The sequence below is a fragment of the Eurypyga helias genome, unplaced genomic scaffold (genome assembly GCF_000690775.1).
Source record: "Eurypyga helias isolate BGI_N326 unplaced genomic scaffold, ASM69077v1 scaffold44031, whole genome shotgun sequence".
NCBI lineage: Eukaryota > Metazoa > Chordata > Aves > Eurypygiformes > Eurypygidae > Eurypyga > Eurypyga helias.
In genome coordinates, this window is record NW_010233586.1 from 1 (window position 1) to 21,431 (window position 21,431).

Below are 21,431 nucleotides of genomic sequence, written 5' to 3' on the forward strand. Positions count from 1 at the left end.
GTTGAACAGCGCCAGTCCCAACACCGAGCCTGAGGAACGCTGCTCGTCACTCATCTCCACTCAGACACTGAACTGTTGACCACCACTCTCTGAGTGCAACCATCCAGCCGATTCCTTATCCACTGAGCAGTCCATCTGTCAAATCCATGCCTCTCCAATTTAGAGATAAGGGTGTTGTGCGGGACAGGGTCAAATGTTTTGCACAAGTGCAGGTAGATGACAGTGCTTGCCCTTCCCTTATCCACTAATGTAAGTGACAACAGTAAATAAAAAGAAAACATTTGGTGGCATCTACTCTTTTATACTTTAGTTGTTTTCCCCTTTTAAGAGTGGACACGTGTTCTTCTTGGGACATGTATTCATTATGACCTTTGTGCTAAGCAAAGAGTATTTTGCAAAAAAAGTGCATTTTGGTTGGATCTACAAAATCAAAACCAAAAAAATTGAAAATTTGCCCTGTTTTTAATAGTGGTTTGAACCAGATGACCTCTAGAAGACCTTTCCAACCTAAATAACTGCATGAGAGTGCTTTTTTGGGGGTCTGTAATAAGAGCAGAAATCACAGGGGAAGAGGTGGCGTGTCGAGGACGGTGGACGCAATGCAGGTTGTCACACTGCCGCGTGCTGAGCTCCTACCCAAGGGTGGGAGTGCGATCTGGGGCACTCTGATACCGTTTTCACTCATCTGTTCACCGAGCCTGCAGGGTATTTAAGGTGTGGCTGGGAAAGGAAGAAAATGGTTTCAGGTTAGAAGTGAGATACAAAAAAAACTGTCAACGAGGAATATCCATAGACCATTTTCAACATCCTCTCAGGAAATAAGCAAGAATAAACTTTTTCGGTGCACATCATGCAGAGGAATAATACTGCTTTGCTGTCTGTCTTTCTTTACTCCTCCTATCCAACAAGATCATCCCACTGGGGCTTGGATATGCTATTTCTAGTAGCCTCTCCTAAGAACTGCTGTAAGAGTTGTCACAAAATCCCTGCAGCCTGTCCAAATGATTTATTTTGTAGTATTTTTTAGTGAAAGGAGGGGAGAATTACTGAGACTCAAGTAATAAATAGGTCTGTCTTCCCCATCTCGAGACTGTGGTGGAAGATCGAGTGTAAGGACTCCTTCTTGTCCTACCATGCTCAAGGTTCCTTGGGTTTCCTCACTCATACACTACTGCTAATGTCAGTGCCGCATCACTGGGTGTCTATAGCTGGCAAAGCACTGCTACGTCATCAGAACTGCCAGTTTTAACTCGGGTTTGTAAATCCCCATCATCACTGGATAGCCTTATTTGGAAGAAAAAAAGTGTGGAAGCTTGTTTCAGCTCTACAAGCTTGAAAAGTATTTAATAGGTAAATTAAACATGTTTATTATGGGGGCTCTTACAATAAAATGTAAACTCTAATAAGGAGCTTTTGCAATTGTTTATTTTTTGACTGTAGCCACAAGTTAATAACCCGAGTTTTGTTGAGAAGTGGCCCTTTTGCAAGAGGGAATTGTGATTTGTGGACCGATCCTGCAGCTAAATCTGATCTTGCAAACTTTTGTACCCAGATATATTTCTTGTGTGCACAAATCTTGGTCTGCAAGCAATTTTATTTTGCTGGCTTTGGATTAAATAGGTATCCAAGATTCTTCGTTGCTGTCAAAATTTCCCCCTCAGCTCCCTGCCCATAGGCTAACGCATCTGAGATCATATTTTTCATATCCAAGTTAGTGTTGGCTTTGTATCAAACCAAAAAAACCTCAAAAGCCAAACATAATATTGAGCTTGTTCTGCCTAGGAAGAAATTTATATAACTAAGTGAAACAAGGCTGAAACTTTTTTGTGCTTGTAGTAAGACTGAAGAGTCCGGGGAAAGCTGTGTTCATTTAAGTTGAATATTGGGTCAATGAATAACGCTTTTTGTTTTTTCCTTCTAGAGCTTATGTTGAAAAGTACCTCCTGGAGAAATCGAGGCTAGTCTATCAGGAGCACAATGAACGGTAGGTGCCTATGTTTTGCTTACGATGTTGATTTTGACTTCGATATGTGTCTGTAGCATGGCACAGGTTGTTTAAAACCCTGTTTGAGCTGGCATAGGGAATCAGGTTTTTCACTCTCCTAATCCTGGACTTCAAAGATAAATGGTGCGTTTTTCTATTTTGCTGTTCAGGAAGGAATGTATTACCCAGGGAAAATAAACTCCATTATTTTATTGACACTCCTTTACTTTTATTTTCCATTGCCTTTATGAATCATGTCATAGGGATTATTACGTACTGTTTGTTTTCTTGTGCAACTTGTGAGCTATTTAATGCCTAATTTGGTGGGGAGAAGATGGTATTTTAGTTCTGTTTTACAGTTCTTAATACACTGAAACCATCAGAAGAGCCTCTAGAAAAAGCTAAAATTATACCGACAGCAAATTAAAGCAAATTTTTGTTTCCTAATTGCAACGTATTCTTTGTTACATACTCCTCTCTCAGTAACGATTATTCTGATTTTAAATAAATTTGCTGCTTCTAGTTGTCTTTCAACTCTTGGCACTTCTCTCCATGTTTCCCTGTTGAGACAGATGTGTGAGAAGTTTCCTTGAATGCTCACGGGCTGATCCCGAAGTTAATAGCATATACAGCCTTGACAAATGTACTCTTGGGTGTTGCAAGATGATTAAACTTGGTCCCTCTTGGAAAACATCCAACATGAAAGCAAAGTTTTAATTTTAGAAATACTGCTGTGCTCTTAGCGTTAATCCATGTTAGAGTTGTCTGGAAGCAAAAGAGATAAGTGTCACTTGGGGTGTTTTTGCTGTTAGTGATATCCAAGCATTTTGAATATTTGAGTAGCCATAAAAATTGAAGATTTTTCTGTTCTGCCTTACAGAACTGCAACTGCAAATTCATGATCTCTTTAGTGGTAATAAAGTATAAAATAATAATGATTTCTGCATTCCAAGGAATGTTTTGATTCTAATAAATATGTAGGCATAGCACGTGTTTCTGGAGGAACACGTGACGATGCCAGCTAGGAATTCTTTTAAATGGGGCAGTGGATGTCCTTGGATGGAAAAGATGGATCTCATTCTCCATTACTTCATTTAATGTATTACATCACTGCAAAATGGGTACAGGCTGTTTCTAAACAATGTTCAGGTCTGAGTTTGGAAGTGGGAAGATCAGGTTCGGAGGTTTACATGTGCTTCTCTGCATAAGGCTGTTTATTTTGATGTGTAATGTCTTTTTTTTTTTTTCCCCCCCCAATATGTCACCAGGAACTACCATGTATTTTATTACCTCCTGGCAGGAGCGAGCGAGGAAGAGAGATCAGCGTTTCATCTGAAGCAGCCTGAGGAATATCATTACCTCAATCAGGTGGGAATACTGTACAGGAATACCACACGTGGTCTTGCCTTTTCTACTGCTGACACTCAATGCTAATAAAGAAAATGTGCAGACCAGTAAAAATGGGTTGTCCTAATGGTCTATAGGCAGCCTTCCATCAATGGAAATAATTCTGCATTGGCAAGGTGAACACCTGATAATACGGGGAAAAAATAGTTTTTTTCAATTTTGTCCCCTACCTTGGATATGACAAATATATAGTGATTTATTTACCGTTTCTCCCTTTGACAGTAATTTATCTGTTATCTGCGTGAATGTCATTTACTCACTAACATCTGTCTGCTGAGTAGGAGAAAAGGGAAAAATGCGTGATACTAGTAGCTCTTCAGGATATAACGTCTTGCATGAAGTACCCCTAATTCTCTAGCTTCCTGGCTCTCTGTTAGCATGATCCTTTGAATTAAACAATATAATATGTTTAAATAAGAATAAAGCAATTGTTGAAAATGGGTGAATTAAAAATGAGTGAGGTATTACCAATGGCCAAGTAAACTCATACTTGGAAAATCTGATTTACTTCAGGTAAGATGCAGTTGTCCACTGATGCTTGTGAATAGGGTCTTTCCTCGATTTGCTCCAAAAAAATTAATAATAAAGAAAGAAAAGGAGTAGGAGTATGTGGAAGAGTAGTTAGGTTATACGTTGATTTTAAGTAATTGTAATTTTCTTGGAGGTGAAACATGCTTAGCAATAAAGTGTGATTTAACCCATAAGCTGGAGAGAAACTTGTACGCTCAGTTCAACCCAAATAGCCTTTAGTCTTTCCAGAAATATAAATTAACTCCAGAATACATCTCAATTACCCAAGATCTTTTTAAAGCGGGCTATCAAAGCTGAAATCTATTGTAATATTAACGACTCCCACCCACTCTTAGCAGGATCAGGAAATTCGCACAGATGGGTAACATACTAAGAGCTGAAGAGTTTTTGCTCACCATTGTTGTGCCTCAGGCGCTAGTTGGAGACATGGTGTGATCTTCACAACCATCTGCACTGCAGTTTTGCAGCAGGAAAGTGCCAAGATCGTTTGAATTGAATGTTTTGTCAGATTCACAGGTTTTGTTGGGCAATCTGGTAGTTTTATGTTAGTTGAAAATGTTGCTTTTAATTACAGTCCTTCTTATTTTTAAGAGCAGTTTAATGGTGTTAACATTCAAAGTGAAATTATAAATTCAGTGTCATGCAGTGTGTAGAACTAGTAGGAATGTGGTAATTTAAGTTGAAACATTTATTTTAATCTAAATTAGGATGCTGTGGGCAAGGTGGCTGGAGAAGGATGCTGAGATACATCCAGTGGATAAGGGAAGTAGACTCTGGACTTGCCTGAACAGTGTATGAACCATAGTGACAGTGTGAATTTTTGAGGTTTTTCTTATAGTAATTAAAATTTCGAATAGTTAGGGTTAGTGTTAGAGAGACCACGTAACCCTGACAACTGTCGGAAAATGGCTCCTTTAGATGTGTTCAGAGCATCATTTCATGTTAAGCCTTTCTGACAATGCAGTAGCAGGTTTCCTGTGCCCCAGAGGCAAAGGTGAAAAAGGAAAATAGGGAGAAAAAAGGAAAAAGAGGAAGTAGAGAATAGGGAAGGTTAACTTTGGAAACATAAAAGGGGAAAGTAATAAAACAACCCCTAAGCATTTACAGTAGCTTCCTAAATGCATCTTAGAGAGATCCCTGCCCTTTTAAAAGGAAAAAGAACAAGCTCAGGAACAAACCTAAGTTTTTAACTAAAAATTAAATATCAAAATTGAAAAGCTGTAAAATATTGGCCCAGGCCCCTTGAGGGGAATCCACACTCAGTCCTTGCATCAAGCGTTACTTTCTTCCTCAGCTGATGCCGTTTTATTGAAAATAAACATGCATTTTGCATTGCAGATGAGCAATAATCCATTCAGATATTTCAACAAAATGTGCTGTTACCTTGTTGTGATCTGTAAATGCAGGGAGCAGGTTGGGAAAAAAAAGAATATATTTTTTAAAAGCAAATTTACTGGAACTATGCCCGGAGTTTGAATGACTTCTCTATGTGTCATACCAGTGGCAGGTATACCTAACACTACATACCCTGCAACCTCCTGAATATTTTCTGTGCTGGTTATTCTGGTGATCTGCAGGACTAGCTCCTTATTTTAAGTTCGTCAGGAGCACTGATGTCATGTGCCTCTCCCTCTTGAGACTCATCGCTGACTTCTCCTTTGACTTCTCTTAACTCCATTCCTGTCTGATTGGAAAAAGATTCAAATTCCTAAAAAGCTTTCAAGGGTTGCTTTTTAATCAGCGGGAGAATCGCACTTTTGCAGCACTTACACGTGCCTGGAGCAGAGATTGAGAACAGAAACAAAAAACCTGCTCTTCAGTGTGATTTTTCCATCAATAGCTCTTCAGCTCAAGGTAAACCAGACGTTTCTCCAACCGTGGAGGAAAAGATCTTAAAATCCATTAAGCTTATTGCATGAGTGTTCCTTGCTGTCTTGAAAACACTGTTAGCAGGAATTGGAGCACTGTGAGCATAAAAGCATTATAAATCTTACCTTAAAAAAATAAAAGTGAGGAATGACTATGCAGAATAACGTAGTATTTTACTTGGAAAGTTGACATTGCGCCTCTTTAACCAAAGTTAAAGAGCAGGTAGTGGGAGATATTTTTGGTCTGAACACTACTTAACCCAGTCTGCCTTGCTTTCAGATGACAAAGAAACCCCTCAGACAGAGCTGGGATGATTATTGCTATGACTCTGAGCCGGTCAGTACAAGTACCTGCGTCTTCTGTGTTGCTGGTGCAGGGCTGCTGCTCACTTGAATTTGTTAGGTTCACCAAGACCTGAGCAGAAAATGAAGTCAAATTAAATTTAACCTCCTAATTACCCTCTCCCTTCTTCTGCCCTGCAGTGGTGATGCTTGTGAATCTGCTTATGACAATACAGATGTTTTTTTCCCTTGCCCTTCTTTGGTTCCTTCCATCTGGAAAGCTTCTTCAACATTTGGATATGGCTGTCTAGTTTTAGCAAATTAAGGTTTATTTTGTTCCTTCTTGATACCGTGCATGATGATCTTGAAGCCCTAAGAGATGCATCAGGTTGTGATGGTTGTCGCAGTGTATCTGCTCTCCAGCTTCCAGGGGGAATAAAAAAAGACAAACCCAAAAACATCCTCCCCCAACCATCTGCGAGAGAATCAAATCCTGACATTATTCAGAATGCAAAAAAAATTCCATATCCTAAAATAGTTCTGCTGACATGACCATCCTTTCCAAATGGATCAACCCAAAAAAGGGAAGGCTGAAACTTCTTCCACTTTCTGTGCCACCAAGTCAGAGGCTGTGGCTTCAGTTGGCGACGTGCTTTGGTGTCTGTGTGTCCCGTGGTGGTCTCTGTCATTTTGTCTTGCACGGGGAAGCATGGTTCCGACCAGCTGCATGTTGTTCCTGATAATTTTGCCATGTGCTTAATGGTTGCTGAACTCTAGCTGATGCATCTGGAAGAGTAAGTGGTTGTCTGTGAAGGAACTGGGTTTCACTCAGGGTAAATAAGCATCTTAACAGCAAGATTTCACTGTAAAATCCTTAGGAGGAGAGGAGGGAAAGGGAGTGTAACCGCCCCCAAGGTTTAATTGAATATTCTGTTGGCATCCTAACCACATGAGCATCCAGTGCAGGGATGGAAGAGCAGATGCTTTTCTATATACCTGAATACAATTTATAAGTTGCAAAGACTTGTTTAAGGAATGGGATAGGACAATTTACTGGAGGAATTAAAATTAAAACAAACCCCAGATTTGATATGTTCTCCATGAGGGGCCAGTAATGCCCTGCCAGTGTAGGATTACCATGTTATATGTTCTTATTTTGCACAACAAAACTGTGTGCCCTTGCAATTTGACTGCTTATCTGGTATTTTATTTTGCTTGGGATCATTTTCTGTGATATTCATGGTAAATCACATCTTTGCTGCAGTTGATGATTCACTCTTAAGCATACCCTGGACCTCTCCCCATAACGATGGACTCAACCCGCTGCAGATGTCCAGTTTATAAAGAAAACCTATTTATTATATCCTCTTTAAACTTCCCATGGAAATCCATGGATTGCTTTGATGTGACGATAGTACGCAGGGGACTCACTTTTGCTGGGAAACTAATTGCTCTGGCAGAATATTAATGATGAGTTTGGTCTGTGAGCATGGACTTTGTAATGCTTGTCTGCTCTAATATCAAGGAAACTCCTTTTTTTTATGTTTATCATCCATTTACCATCCATTAGGAAAGAGTACAGAGCTGAAACACTAGAGAGAGCATCTGCTGTTAAGTAGATAATTTGCAAAAGACCTTTTCATGCGGATTAATGAGTATGGCAATTGTTATGTAAATTGTTAATTAAATAGCCTTTGGCATAGATTGTGCTACTTCGGAGTCGTCTATGGTATTTTGCTGTTGACTCATGACTTAATTTTGGATGAATGATGCCACAAAATGAAATTACCTTCTGGAATGTGGAGCACCACTAGAAGTGACGCTTCATATCTTTTAAAAAAAGTTTTAAAAAATACTTATTTGCAGAATTTGTGGATATATTACGGTCCTGCAGATTCCAGGTCCCACCATAATGGGTGTGAAAACTCCAGGTTCTCCTCAGTGTATGTGTAGTAGCCAAGAAATTCAGTTGGCCAAGGTTTGAGTTTAGGAGGAGAACTTCTTATCCGATATTTTATGGTGTAAATAATTGTGTTGCTGATGCCTGCTGATCTTACAGATATATAGTGTAGATGTCTTCGTTGCGTTCTTATGGATAATATATGCAGACAAGCACATTATGCATCTCTGGAAAAGGGTAATTTTCAGTTGTCTATTAATAAAAAGTGAAACTGTCACTCTTCTAATATCTCCTAGAACTTTCAGGGATGTTATTTTCTTGTTAAATTTAAAATCCTGTCTTCACTGATTCTGCACGTAGTTTTAAACAGTCTTATGGTTCAACATCTCTACATTCACTTTGTCCGTGCAATATTAAGTTGTTGTCCCTGAGGACCACTGATAAAAAATTCTCAATTTCCTTGATCCAGTTGAACTCCTCTGGCTTTTAGTCAAGGGGATAGGGCAGTTATGTGTGAGTAGTCTTGAAATAAATATCGTAAAGAAGAATTTTCTCCTATAATCAGTAGCTATCACCGTAATGATGCTACCGTGTGGGATGAAGAACACATCACTGGTGCAGTTGTGAGGCTTAAAATGTGGATAGATGCTGTAAGACACAAAGCTGATGCTATAAAACAACTTCTTTGTATATATTCTGTATTTATGATTTATTATATGTACTGTGAGTACGAGTGTCTTCAAGTAACAGTCATGATCCTGTGACTACGTGGTACCTCTTTAATGATGTTCACTGTAGTATTCACGTAACCCTGTTTAGTGCAGACTTTCAAAATTATGTGTGCACACTTGCTCATGTGGTAAATTTGATTTACAGATAAATGACCAAAATAAACTATGTAGATACAGCTGCTTAATTAATTGTCACTGCAACTGCACCTATAATTTTTAATTAACATACTGGTACTAATTTGTAGAAAGTCTCTATTGCAGTGCTAGCAAAATATTGAGGTTTAAGATAAAACTGTATTGTGTGATGCACAATAAAATAATTTTGATTCAGAGATTGGGAATTTTTATAGGCAGCGATGTATTAAATGCAGGCTATGAAGCCAGAGAGAATAATCAATAATCCATGGGAGGCCCATGGTGAGCCAAAGCAGAAAGAACTGAGCATTAATTGTTTATATACTCATTTAAGGAGCATTTATGTTCCCTAAATATTGGTGCAGGACAATATTAGTTGGGTCCAGAACGTCATCGGATTTCCCTGAAAGTATCAATGACTGCTGTCAGGTTGGGGATTATCTGAAAAACTAATCTCTTCAGACACATTAGCCTCCAAGATATATAAAATCTGGATTTCAAATTCTCTCAATGCTCAAATTTTTACAAAACTTCTTAGTAGTTTGAATAAATTCAGTGAAAGATATATTTAAAGCTTTCCCTTTCCTATGCAGGATTTAATTCACTGAAATTATGTGAATTAGGTTTTGAAACAGGATTCTTCCTCTTTAGTTATAGGAACTCCTAATGGACCAGGACTTAATATGGAGTAAACTGCTTGTAAATACGTAACATATTTCATCTAGTTGTTGGTTCATGTCCCTTTTGTATGTTAATTGTCCCACATTGACGAAATCTCGCAACACTGTTAGAATGTTGCGACTCACCTCTTGTGTTAGAGGTTAAGCCTAGGAAATAAGGATGTATCTCCAGAAAAAATGAGCAAAAAAAGGGTTATTTTGGAAGAGGTATACCAACATAATCCTGAAATTTGCACTGTGGTTAGTTTTTTCCTTGTAGAAGCAGGTTCTCTCAAACAGCTTAATTAAAAAAAGAAATTAAAAAAACCCCAAACCTTTAATTGTGCATACTCTTTCTAATATTTAATAAGAAGAATTCTGCCTTGTCACTGGAGCTAATCCTGGTCTTTTGTTCTATTGCATTTGTGTGTTTTGCTGTATCTGCTATGGTGCTGTGAATTCCCCTGTCCCTGGGCTGGGTGTTGGGGGTAATTAGCCACAGTTATATAATGTCAGTGGGGCCTCCTGGATATTTCCTTTCCCAGTGCCAGATTACAAATGTTCTAGTTGCTGATAAAAGGCATGGAGATCACTAAAAGATATTTATGAAGTGTTGACTTGGCCATCTGGACTTGTTGTGATCTTAATTTCTTTCAGTGTTGAATCTTTCTGTTTGAACCCAACAGGACTGCTTTTCCGTGGAAGGGGAGGACTTGAAGCATGACTTTGAGCGGCTACAGCTAGCCATGGAGATGGTGGGGTTTCTTCCCAAGACTCGCAGACAGTGAGTTTATTTTCCATATTAATAGCTTGAAGATTATATTGGTTGTCACCACTATAATCAGTGTGAGAATTCACCTGACTTGAACTAACATAACTGTTGTGCTCTACTTAACATAAGGCTGGTGAGAAGGAATAGTTGGTGAGACATTGGAAGGAGGTTGCCCAGAGAAGCTGTGGATGCCCCATCCCTGGAAGTGTTCCCGGCCAGGCTGGGTGAGGGGTTGAGCAACCTGGTTGAGTGAAAGATGTCCCTGCCCATGGCAGTGGGGTTAGAACTAGATGGTCTTTGAAGGTCCTGTCAAACCCAAACTGTTCTATGACTAAAGACAGTTGACTATTAATACCATAAAGAGGCAAACAAGATTTAACAATATAAACAAAATATGCCCATCATTACTGTGCTTAACAATTCTCTTTATGCAAATGGAATGTTGGCAGGAAGTTGGCACCTTGAAGTATTCTTCAGCTGTTCATGAATAGTCATGCCTTACTCTGCATGTCATGAATCCAGGTCCTGGTTTAATCAGAAATCCTAATTATTAGTCATCATACTTAATCCTTTGCACACAATTGCCAGTTCTGTAGCCTCATTTCCAATTCGCCTTCATTCACTAATTCACTGGAAGTGCTGGAAGTGCTGGTTGAAAATCTGGACTTCTTAGTTGGGTTGCAATACCTCCTTCCACGGACGGCAAGGAATTCCACGGATGGCAAGGAATTACATCCCAGTTATCAGGGTCGTCTTCAACCAAACCCACAAAATAATTCCTCTCATGTTGATTGTTGGCTTGAAACTCTCGAGTAGGTTTGAATGAATTTGACAGACATGTTACTAAGGTTTAATAAGAGGTATAGAAAAATATGCTTTAAAAAACGACCTCAAAGTGAGCATGATTTTCATGTCATAAGTATTGCTGAAAAGTACATCAGTATCTGGAACACCATGAGAAGTCTTTTGCTTTTTTTGAGTCAAAATTTTCAAACAATGATTTAATGAACATAGTTCCTTTCTGTCTGAAATCCTGGGGATTTACGTGGGAACAGAGAATTACTGCTTTGTACTAATGACGCTCAAAGCCCCATTCGTCACCTTTGGGTAAATGACATTTAAGATGCTAACATATAACTTTTTTTTTCCTTTTATTTTTTTTTCAGCTGGGTAGATTACCTCCTGTTGTTTTAAGAACCATTTTTCTTGCTTTTTAACATGTATTTTAGCCAACGGTTAGAAGCCCTTAACTGAGACATTGTCCTGCCTTCTCTTCCAAGAAGAAATTTTCACCCAGCCGAAAATCTTTTTCATAAGCTTTATCCCAAACTTGTAGCAAATCAGTTCTAAAATTGGGGCTACTTTTCTCTATCTGTTCCACACACATGGATAAACCCAAGTATACATACTCTGGTGTCAAAATGTTATATGTCAGCAAGCGTCCTTATCTTTCAAGAATCAGGTTTCAGTGATGAGGTTTCCCTAAAGCCTGTTTAGGGTGCAGTAAGGGAGTTTAATTGACGGAGTAATGCGATCAATGTTGGGACTGGGCGGAGTTGGATGTCACAGTAGATTCACGCTTTTGATTTACTGTGCAGTCACTTGGCGCACAAGTTCTAGTATTTCTCCTAGTGAACTTTGCTTGTCAAAAAATACAGTGGTTTCTTTGCTATATGAGCAAATTTATTGTGTTTGGTGTTGTACAGCTGTAACATGACTAAGTAACCACCTTCAGCTGAGTATAAAAAGGAAGGACATTTTAAGTATTACTATACTTTTTAGTAAATAATTATTTATAGCAAAACATGGGGATTCACCTTTGTGGAAACGGTTAACAGAAGAGACTTGCATGCCTGTAATTCACATAAGGAATCAGTATCCCTGTTTTAGAGATAAAGGAGGACTGGCTTGGAGATGTGAAGGTGTGTTGTCCAGACAAGCTGGTGGCATGGCTAGGAATCAAATTTGATTTTATTCATGTTTAGCTCCCCAGAGAGTGTAGAAATAGGGGCAAACAGACTTTATAGCTGAAGTCAGCCCTGACTCAGTAGTCTCAAAGAGCCTTTTTTTTTTTTGAGGAGTGAGGATATAACTAAAAATTACCAAATTTAAAAGAAAAAAAGGAATAAAAAGTTGGCTGGATTAATTTACTTGAAGTGTAACATGTTTTCTCTGTCTCAGTACGCCTATATATTATAAAAGCATTTATATTTTTTTGTATAGGCTTCCTACCTGGGACTAGAGAAGGTGATAAATAGATGTGCCAGGGGACTAAGAAGGATCACCTGCATGGCTGAGCCTAGTCTCCTCCTTAATTTAGGCAATTGCATGATAGGTGTTTAATCTGGGCATCTAGATTGCTTGAGGTTTTCTTTTTTCTTATAACATGGGCTGCCGTTTTATAATAATGGATTTGATATGTTAAATGATTTTCAAGAAAGCCATACCAGTGCACGTTTGGCACTTGACTAAGTGAAAATAATGTTTTGCACGAGGAAAATTGGATGCTTCATTTGAGCATCATTTTTAAGGGAACATGTGGAGATTGGGACTTAAAGTGCTTCAGACTGAAAATTAGAGGAATGAGTGAAATGCAAAGATGGCACTTGGATGTTTGGGGATGTGGTTTGTTTTTTCATTAGCTTTTAGAAAGAACAGCTGATTGAAAATGAATTCTCTCCATGTTCTTTAGAATTTTCTCTCTCTTATCGGCAATACTACACCTGGGTAACATCCGTTACAAAAAGAAGACTTACCGGGATGACTCCATTGATATTTGTAATCCTGAAATACTGCCTATTGTGTCGGACCTGCTGGAGGTAAGCCTTCACTTTCCTGTACTTTCCTGTAACGTTCACTCCTAACGAGCCACCTCTGTTTTATAATAGAATTGATTTCCAGTTTCACTGAAGGGTCAGTTCTCTTGTGTTACCATTAATATGGGCTGTTCGTGTTTGTCAGTGAAGATGTTACGGAGATTTTTGAGGTTTTTAATGTTACGGGGGTTTTTCCCCTAATCTTCACCTTCAGGTTTAATTGACTGAAAATACTGTTTCTGTCATTAAAATTTGAAAGTTTGCAAACCAGTTCTAGGTGGAATGAAAACCTGCCATTCAATTCAGTAGTTTCTTCAACTGCCAACTGTCAGCTCTCTCACCAAATTTCCCAAAACTCCTGGTACCTGTTCCAATATTTGTATAAGAAACAGGAGCAACTATAAGACCATCAGCCCACTCTTCTGGTTCAGGTAGTGGCTGTAGGAGATGCTGAGCTCGCTTGCTGTGTTTTGCTGTTCTTACCCTGCCAGCATCCACAAAGGTTTTATTAGAGATGCCGGACCTATTATCTATGCATTTATTTAGTTTTTTGCGAACGTCTTGATCCTCTCTGCTGTTTAAGATAAGACCGTGTACTGAAAGCACACTGTCCTCATTTGGGAAGGGTTTGTGGGTCTCAGCCAGGATGGCCCAGGGCCATAACCAATTAGGTAAATCAGTGAAAAGCACTAAGCAAGTTCTTAGGAGAGCTGCCCTGTTCACCTGAGCAGGTTATGAAGCTGCAGCATTACTTGTTCATGAAGACAGTCTTCACTTCAGTGAGCCAATTTGACCTGCACTTGCTTTCTTCATTCAAGAGCAAAGGCCAAAACCTCTTGGTGTGGTTATAGGTGGCCAGAAGCTCGCCTTGGCCTCTAACTTTTCTTGAAATGCTGTAAACCACTTGTAACTCCAAAGGATACTGAAATGTTATACTAGTAGTTGGTTAAAACAACTAATATCCCTTTGTATTCGCTGGACAGTGTAGAAGGTTAATTCTTGCTAATTTTATGATAGCATCAGAAGATAATGTCATTTTGTGTATACATGATGCTCTTCCCATTCCTTCCCTTAAATAATTGTTATGCTATCTCACTACCTAAAGAACTTGGGAGTTAGCTCTCACGGATTTTCAATAGCACTTCATTAATGCTTTGAATTTAGGGAGGGGAAAGCTTCTGTAAAATATGGGTGTAAGCAGCTGGATGCTCTTTGCATCTTGGCCTTGGAGATTGCAGAAATAAACAGAAGGAAAATATGTGTTTGGAGGGGAATGTTGTTGATCTTACCCTGTTAAAAATGGCCATAGTGAGAGCGCCAGGTCATTTAAGAAGTAATTATTTTTTAAAAAAGCTTTAAATAAGAGAGTGACTTAGAGATCTGAAAAAGTTCCAGGCTTTGGGTCTTTGCCCTGGCTTTCTTCTGCAAATAAGCTCTTCTGCAACATCTGCATGCTGTAAGGTATCGGGTGAATTTTTGCACATGTACACGTGTAATGATGCATTGGTTGAGCTATATAGATCCAATGGTGGCTTAGTGCCATGCTCTGGAACAGCACAGAGCAGGGATACTGTGCTTGCTTGCAGATAGTGTCACTGGTACGTAAAAAAAACCCATTTTTAAAAAGCAATAGAATCTGCTGTAGCTAAACAAAGTGATAGTTTTCTGCCCATCTTGCTAATTCTTTTGCAAGCTGAATGACCGTATACAGCATCAACTGCTTGTTAATTAGATCAGGACAATGCAGATCTCTGGTGCGATCTTGTGAAATGCATTGCCGGGTTTGGGTAAGTGGTGTTGCTTGTCTTAAAGTTGCATTTATATGGTAATTTATCCATGGAATTGGTTGCATCCAAGTATAAACTTTCCGATAAACCCACTCCCTGATCAGCTTAAAGAAAACCAATAACCTAATTTTCAGAAGAGGCTTGATTTCTTTTTCTGAAATGCTTGTTTTCTGTTTCTTTGCAGACCTGAATAGATCTTGTAATGCTTATTTAGATTTGACCAAAAGGCAGGACTTGAGGGTTCAGTTGAAACATCATTACAAGGAGCATCCACTGTACTTTATTCATCAGTTAGCTTCTTACAACTCTACAAATGAAGTGTAGCAAATTCTTCTCCGCCAGAGGTCACAAATATTGATTGAAACACATGACACTTTCCATTTTGTCTCGTTTGGGTAATTATTTTTATTACTGGTTTTTGTGGTCACAGAACAGCACACAGTTTTGCTTTTCATGCCATTGTTGCTGAAAATATGAATTGGCCTGAAAAAAGTTATTAATCCCCTCTCTAGATCTTGGTATTACGTGCTCAGACTGACAAATCATCTTGGAATAAAAATAATATTAGTTGACAAATAGTTTGACTTCTTTTCATACAGCTACTGGGTGCTTGGCAGGACAGTCCGGAGCGTAACAAAATGATGGAAGAAACCAGCTCTGCTGTGATCTGATACTTACCTTGGGGGGTGTTTTGGTTTCTTTTCTTTTAATGACTCGCTGGATTTGTTCAGTTAAGGATTTGACATCCCTGAGGCCAGCCGAGAAGAGAGGGTGCAGAGAACTCCCTGCACAGCACCGATGGGGCTGTAGCCTTTGTGGGGAGGAGGGGGAGCCAACAGCCTGGCTGAAATGAACAATTTATGCAAAGCTAAAGAGGTTTGCCCTTCCGAAGGAAGGTCTGGCCCCAGTTATCTGGAGCTAGCTGGTTTATGTTGGAGCCTCTGAGACTCCAAGGACAACTGGGGGAATTTCCTTGCTGCAGCGGTTAATGCACCAACACTGCACAACTATCCTTCCTCTGAATAATGCGATCGTGTCCCTATAAAATGAAGCTAATATGCAGATTTTTTGAAGGAATCTGGGAGGAGATGATGATCTGCAATCAAGTTTTTTTTCTAAGATACCAGCAACCCCATCCAATATGGTTTTGGTTTACTAAAACATTCAGACCAACATTTGTTGAAAAAGCAAACTGCAGTAGAGGATTTTGGCCAGACTCTGCAGATCGTTGTTTCATTTATAGTAAGACTCTGATTCCTTTTTTTTTTTTTTCCCCTCAAGAATAGATATAGTGTGTGGATTATGTGAGGCCTTTGGCAGGCCTTCGTTTAAACTCTGCTGAAATACCGTGCCGTAGCGTGATGTCAAGGCTGTCTGATGGATCGAGCAGACGTCGAGTTCTGTGTGAGCACTGCAGATATCACGGATCCTCTGCAGGAATCATAGAGGATTGTGTAAAACTGGGGAAAACTCTTGTGTTTCTGGGGAAAAGACTAGAACAGCTCATCTGTGGGCTTATTAACAGAGGCAATCTATTAGAAATTATATAATGTCAGTTGACCTTAAGGGATTTTTTTTTTTTTACTATTAGAAGAGCAGGAACATTCTAATTGTGTACGTTTACTAATACTGCAGATTATTTCTGTGGATGGAACACTGAGTAAGGAAGGCAAATTCTGTCTCAGTGGAGCAATTTATAATCAGTTTTTAGGCTTAGGTAACCAGCCTCCTACAGGCCAGTGCAAATAAAGGTAACTATAAATTTTCAAGTGTCCTATATTAGTTTTGCCAGATCTCTTTTTGCATTGATGACATTAGCTTTTGGAGCTAATGTCTATAACCATGGGAGATTTATGTGCACAAATTCTTTTTCTAGTTCTTTTTCTACTAAAAAATTGTCTTCAACTTCCCAGAGGGATCCCACAGACATGCTTCATGTGTGATAAACATCTTGGAAAGTAATTGGGGAGAAAAAGGGAGGTGAGGATTATGAGGCAGCCAGTGCTTGCATCCAACATTCTCTTCTGGATTCATTTTCCAGATGAAGTTTTGGGGACCATAGAATGGTTTGAGTTGGAAGGGACCTCCAAGTTTCATCTAGTCCAACCCCCCTGCAATAAGCAGGGACATCTTCATGGGATGTGAAGACCCGAGATAGAACTCGAGTCAGATCACTTTCTGGTTGTTTGAAAAAGTCTGAAGAAAAGTTTCTGATCTTTTTCAAGAAGAACTGATAGAAATCTGAATTTATTTTCTGTTACTCCACACCAGGCAGCTTTTGAATGAGTGCTCGTCACTGTAATCCCTTTCTCAATATGGGAGGAGAGACAAATAGTGATGTTTTCTTGCTCTTAATTTGGAAATGGTTCATTTTTCTTCAGCTGCTCTAACATAATACCACAGCATTACTGGAGAAGCAATCTCCGCTTGCCCTGGCTCCAGCCCAGCACTTGCGGGAGCCCACTGGCTGTCTGCTCCCTGCCGCGCTCTGCTGACGTTTATAGCCATGTCAGCATTGCCGGTCATCCTTCACGGGGTTTTAGAGCTCTGGTCATCCAGCCCTCGCGGGGTTGGTTCAACTTGCATGTGGCAGTGAAGTCTTAAATCTGTATTTTGTCCCTGTAATCAAGACAAACTCCTACAGGCCATGTAGCTTTTCTTAAGAGGGAGAGCAGGACTTGGCCTTTAGTGCCAGAAAGCAAAAATCCATGAAATGTAACTTAGAAGCATAACTCCCAGGGCACAAAACAAAGGCATTAGTTGTGTTCTCCTGTTTGTTAATCTGCTAGTTTGTGTTTTGTCTCGATTTTTCATGTGTCATGCTTACTGGAGGAGGAAGCATAGGATGTACACTATGGGGAAGCTGCAAGTATCTCCGTGCAACAGGTGTCCTTAGTCATCAGCATGTGCCAAGTTTATCTTTAGAAAATTCCTATGGCTCCTCGTTGGCATCAGGAATCAGCTACCTTCAAGCTGTGACCTTAGATGAAACAGGATAATTTGGCTGTACCTGTGGTGTTGGCTCTCAGAGATGATGAAGGAATCATGATCAAGCCTCACTGGGTGGTAGTTGCAGGTAGAGACCCAGGGAGATGCAGGGATTACGTTCCCATCCTTGCCAAGTAAGTTTTTGTACGAGAAGATGATTGGATGCAGTCCTTCTAGGTCAGCTCGCAGCGGGTCTGGAGGTGAAGGATGCGCATCTACAGGTCTCATCCATCTGGAGAGCAGAGGGAGAAAGAAACCAGAGTGAATATTAGATGGGGATGATGAAGGACAGAGCGGGTAGTTGTTTAAACCATCTAAAATCCCTCTGTTTGCTGACAAATCTGGTAGTTGGAAGCATTTATGTTGTTTAGTCATATTACATTGGGCTGTTTTGATTAGTAACCATCTGATACCCCTCTGCCTTGTTGTCTTGGATAATTAAAAAAAGCTAGCATGCTAGCCACAGGTTTGCAGCATCCCTGAAGTGGGATAATGAATGGTGTAAATCTCACTTTTTGTTCCAAGCTGTAGAATTGAGGGAGGGCAGCCAATGGTCTCACAGTCGCAAGCTGCTGGAAAAGTGTCCACGTTTTGCTTGCAGAGCTGAAATTTAAAAAATTGCCATTTGTCTGAATGTAGAGGAATAGAAACCAAATGTGAAAACTTGCTGTGGATCGACCAGAAGATTAATGATTTCTGCTTGATTTTGAAAAGTAAAATCAGATCATAGGAACTGGGGGCTCTAGAATATTACTGAGGACTAATGAAATGAACCTCAGGGTGTTGATGTTTGATTTCCATTGACACAAACATTGCTGGTAGGTGAATGTCATACAGAGGTGACTTGATGTTTTCTGCTTTCCTCACCACAGCAACAAGTTTTTGTTAGTGGGTGTTGCAGGAAAAGGTCAGTTATATAAAGAATGCACTGGAGTTTGTCAGGGAGACTCCCGTGACGGTATGTTTGATAGAAAGTAGTTTTTGTACAGAATGGCATCATTATTGTGATGGTTTATGAGATTTTTTTTTTTAATTCCACTGGCTTGTTTGCATTGCTCTTCACACTCATTACTGGATTAAACCAGTAAATCAAAGTACATAAACCACTAAGTTTCCCATCATCTGCATCAAATTGTAAACGGTTTTCCTGGATTAAAAATATCGCCTTGGATAACTTCAGAAATGTGGATTTGTTGCTTCTAGTGAGGGGTGTCCCTGCCCATGGCAGAAGGGTTAGAACTAGATGATCTTTAAGGTCCCTTTCAAACCAAGCCATTCTGTGATTAGAGTCTTCATCAGAGGTGTTCTGAGCAGGTCTGGTCTCCACATGGAGTCCTTCAGTTAGGAATAAACAGCTTGTTGCTTGAGAAGCCGTGCTGAAGTCTATACAGCATCTCTACATCAATCCATAGCTACAAACTCGGAGCTCAATGATTTGCACTGATTCCTTTTTTGACATTGAAATTTAGCATAAAGCAGTCAGTGACTCAAAGTATTTAGGTCTGACTTAGTATAACTGTATCACCATCTATTCTGGTAAAGAAGGCACGCTTCTGAATTTCTCCAGGGGATATAAAAATAAGAGGGACTCAAAACTGGTTGGAAAAGAGGCTTTAAAGAGGCTTTCTCCCAACAATTCATGGCAGGTACAGCTTGATTTGTCAGCACTGTTTACCTGTTTGCCAAAGTGACTGTGTTTACACAACTGATTATTTTTTTTTTCCTGCTAACTGGTTTCTATACCAGCTGGTTAGAGATTGTTGCCTTGCTGGGAACTGGAATCTTTAGGGAGCAAATATCAGGTGCAAATAGCAGAGTAAATATCAGGTGCATTTCAAAAGGTTTCTTCCTCCTTCTAATGCCTCCCCACCCTGAAAAATACTAAAAAACCCCTCCACTTGGATGTGACTTAAACTGATGACACATTTTGCTTATTTGTAGAGTGACCTGTGTGATATCATCCTGACAACGCTAGAAAGTTTACTTGTTTTGCCAGCAAAATTGTGGGAGGGAGGAGTTGCACTGGGAAACCAGTGGGAAATTGCTAGAAATTCCATGACTGAATGCGGAAAATCAGGTTCCCTTGAATACCGTGGTGTCTGATTTCTGATGCTGGATTTATGTGCTGAGTTGTCTCCTCCCAATGGCTAGCATGGTCTTCTGCACTGAGTGTTAACTCTGCGAGAGCTGGAAAATGTGGATTTTTGGGGTTTTAAATTAAATTTATAGATTTCTGAAAATGTACACATGAATTTTAATTAATAAAATAGATTTTATAACATTTATTCTTAGAAAAATTATTAACGTCAAGATTTTTGTTTTAGGTGAAAGAAGAGATGCTGTTTGAGGCCCTGGTTACCAGAAAGACGGTGACAGTAGGAGAGAAGCTGATCTTACCGTACAAGCTAGCAGAGGTCTGTACATGATGCTTATTATTAAAAGAGCAACTTTTGGGGTGGTTCTCACTGCTTTGAGATGTATGCTCATGTGTAGAGTTGTACCAGACGTACGCTGGTAGAATTTATTTCAGTTTTTATTTATATTAAAATAAAACAGGAGAAGCTAATGTGTATGTATCTAGAAAATGATTGACTTTACCTTCTACGCCGCTCCTGGAAAGCAGGTTTGCACTTTATTCTGTGATAGTCTTTAACTGTTTTAATGACTTAGGGTTGTACGTGTTCCCTGAAGCAGAGCTGTGCGTGCTGAGTGTCTGTAATACAAGTAGTAGTCTTCAAACGTTGTTCCTTAAACTGTAGCACTGATTCATCCCACAGCAGGGTAGTGACCTAAGACCTCCAGGAAATTTTTGGTGAGGACCTAAGTGCCGATGTTAGTCATGGTTCTTGCATGGGAGGAGCTGAAGATCCTCCGTAGGAGATTCCCATTATCTTTTCTTCAGACCTCTCCCAGGCTGGGTCCTGGCGTGATGCTTTGGAGCAGTCATAGCTCCATCAGGCGCTCCCAAACTTGGGTGTAGTCGGTGCCGTTGCTAACCGTGGGGCTGGCACTGCGTTAAATGTTTCACTTCTCCATTATGGTCTGTCTTAGCATTACAGTGTCAGCAAACACATGGGGATTTTTTCTAAATATGTGGTTTCCAGGAATTTTGAATTATATTCTGTGAACTGTAAACAGAAACACCTCTGTTTTCTTGTTATATTCTCCAAAGTATATAAGCACTAGTCTGCTGCAGTACTACTTTTTGGCTGTTTCTGCATCCAGTGTTCTTACTTCCCCCCACAGTTTAAGAACATTGAGCGTGACATCACACCACACTCATCCCTCGGTTCCCCTTGGTTGTCATATGGTTGTGTCGCAAATAAGTAAGCACATGATGTGTTCTTGTTAGGGTCAGCTTAGATATTTTGATTCCTTTTTTCCACAAACAAAAACTCTAACCTTTTCTCCTTTTATTGAGATGGTGTGTTTAAGATCAGTTCTTGTTACTGAGCTTTAATCTCTGCAAGTTAAGTGTTGCCTTTCTGCTGAGGCTTGAATCTCCCCTAACAAAGGGCACGTGAATGCTCTTGCTGTGTCTTTGTGATGGACATACAATGGATGTGGTATT

The 21,431-nt window shown here is 39.7% G+C and overlaps 1 protein-coding gene across 1 annotated transcript; it reads left to right on the forward strand.

The window, feature by feature from the left end:
- Nucleotides 1-1,921: 1,921 nt before the first annotated feature.
- LOC104517194 (unconventional myosin-IXa-like) lies at nt 1,922-20,843 on the forward strand (the record flags this gene model as incomplete). Its single annotated transcript, XM_010161775.1, is given in 6 exon segments — nt 1,922-1,984; nt 3,253-3,352; nt 10,184-10,281; nt 12,962-13,088; nt 20,185-20,274; nt 20,774-20,843. Coding segments are annotated over 6 exon segments (548 nt in total), but the record flags the coding sequence as incomplete, so codon positions are not given.
- Between the last annotated feature and the right edge of the window lie 588 nt (nt 20,844-21,431).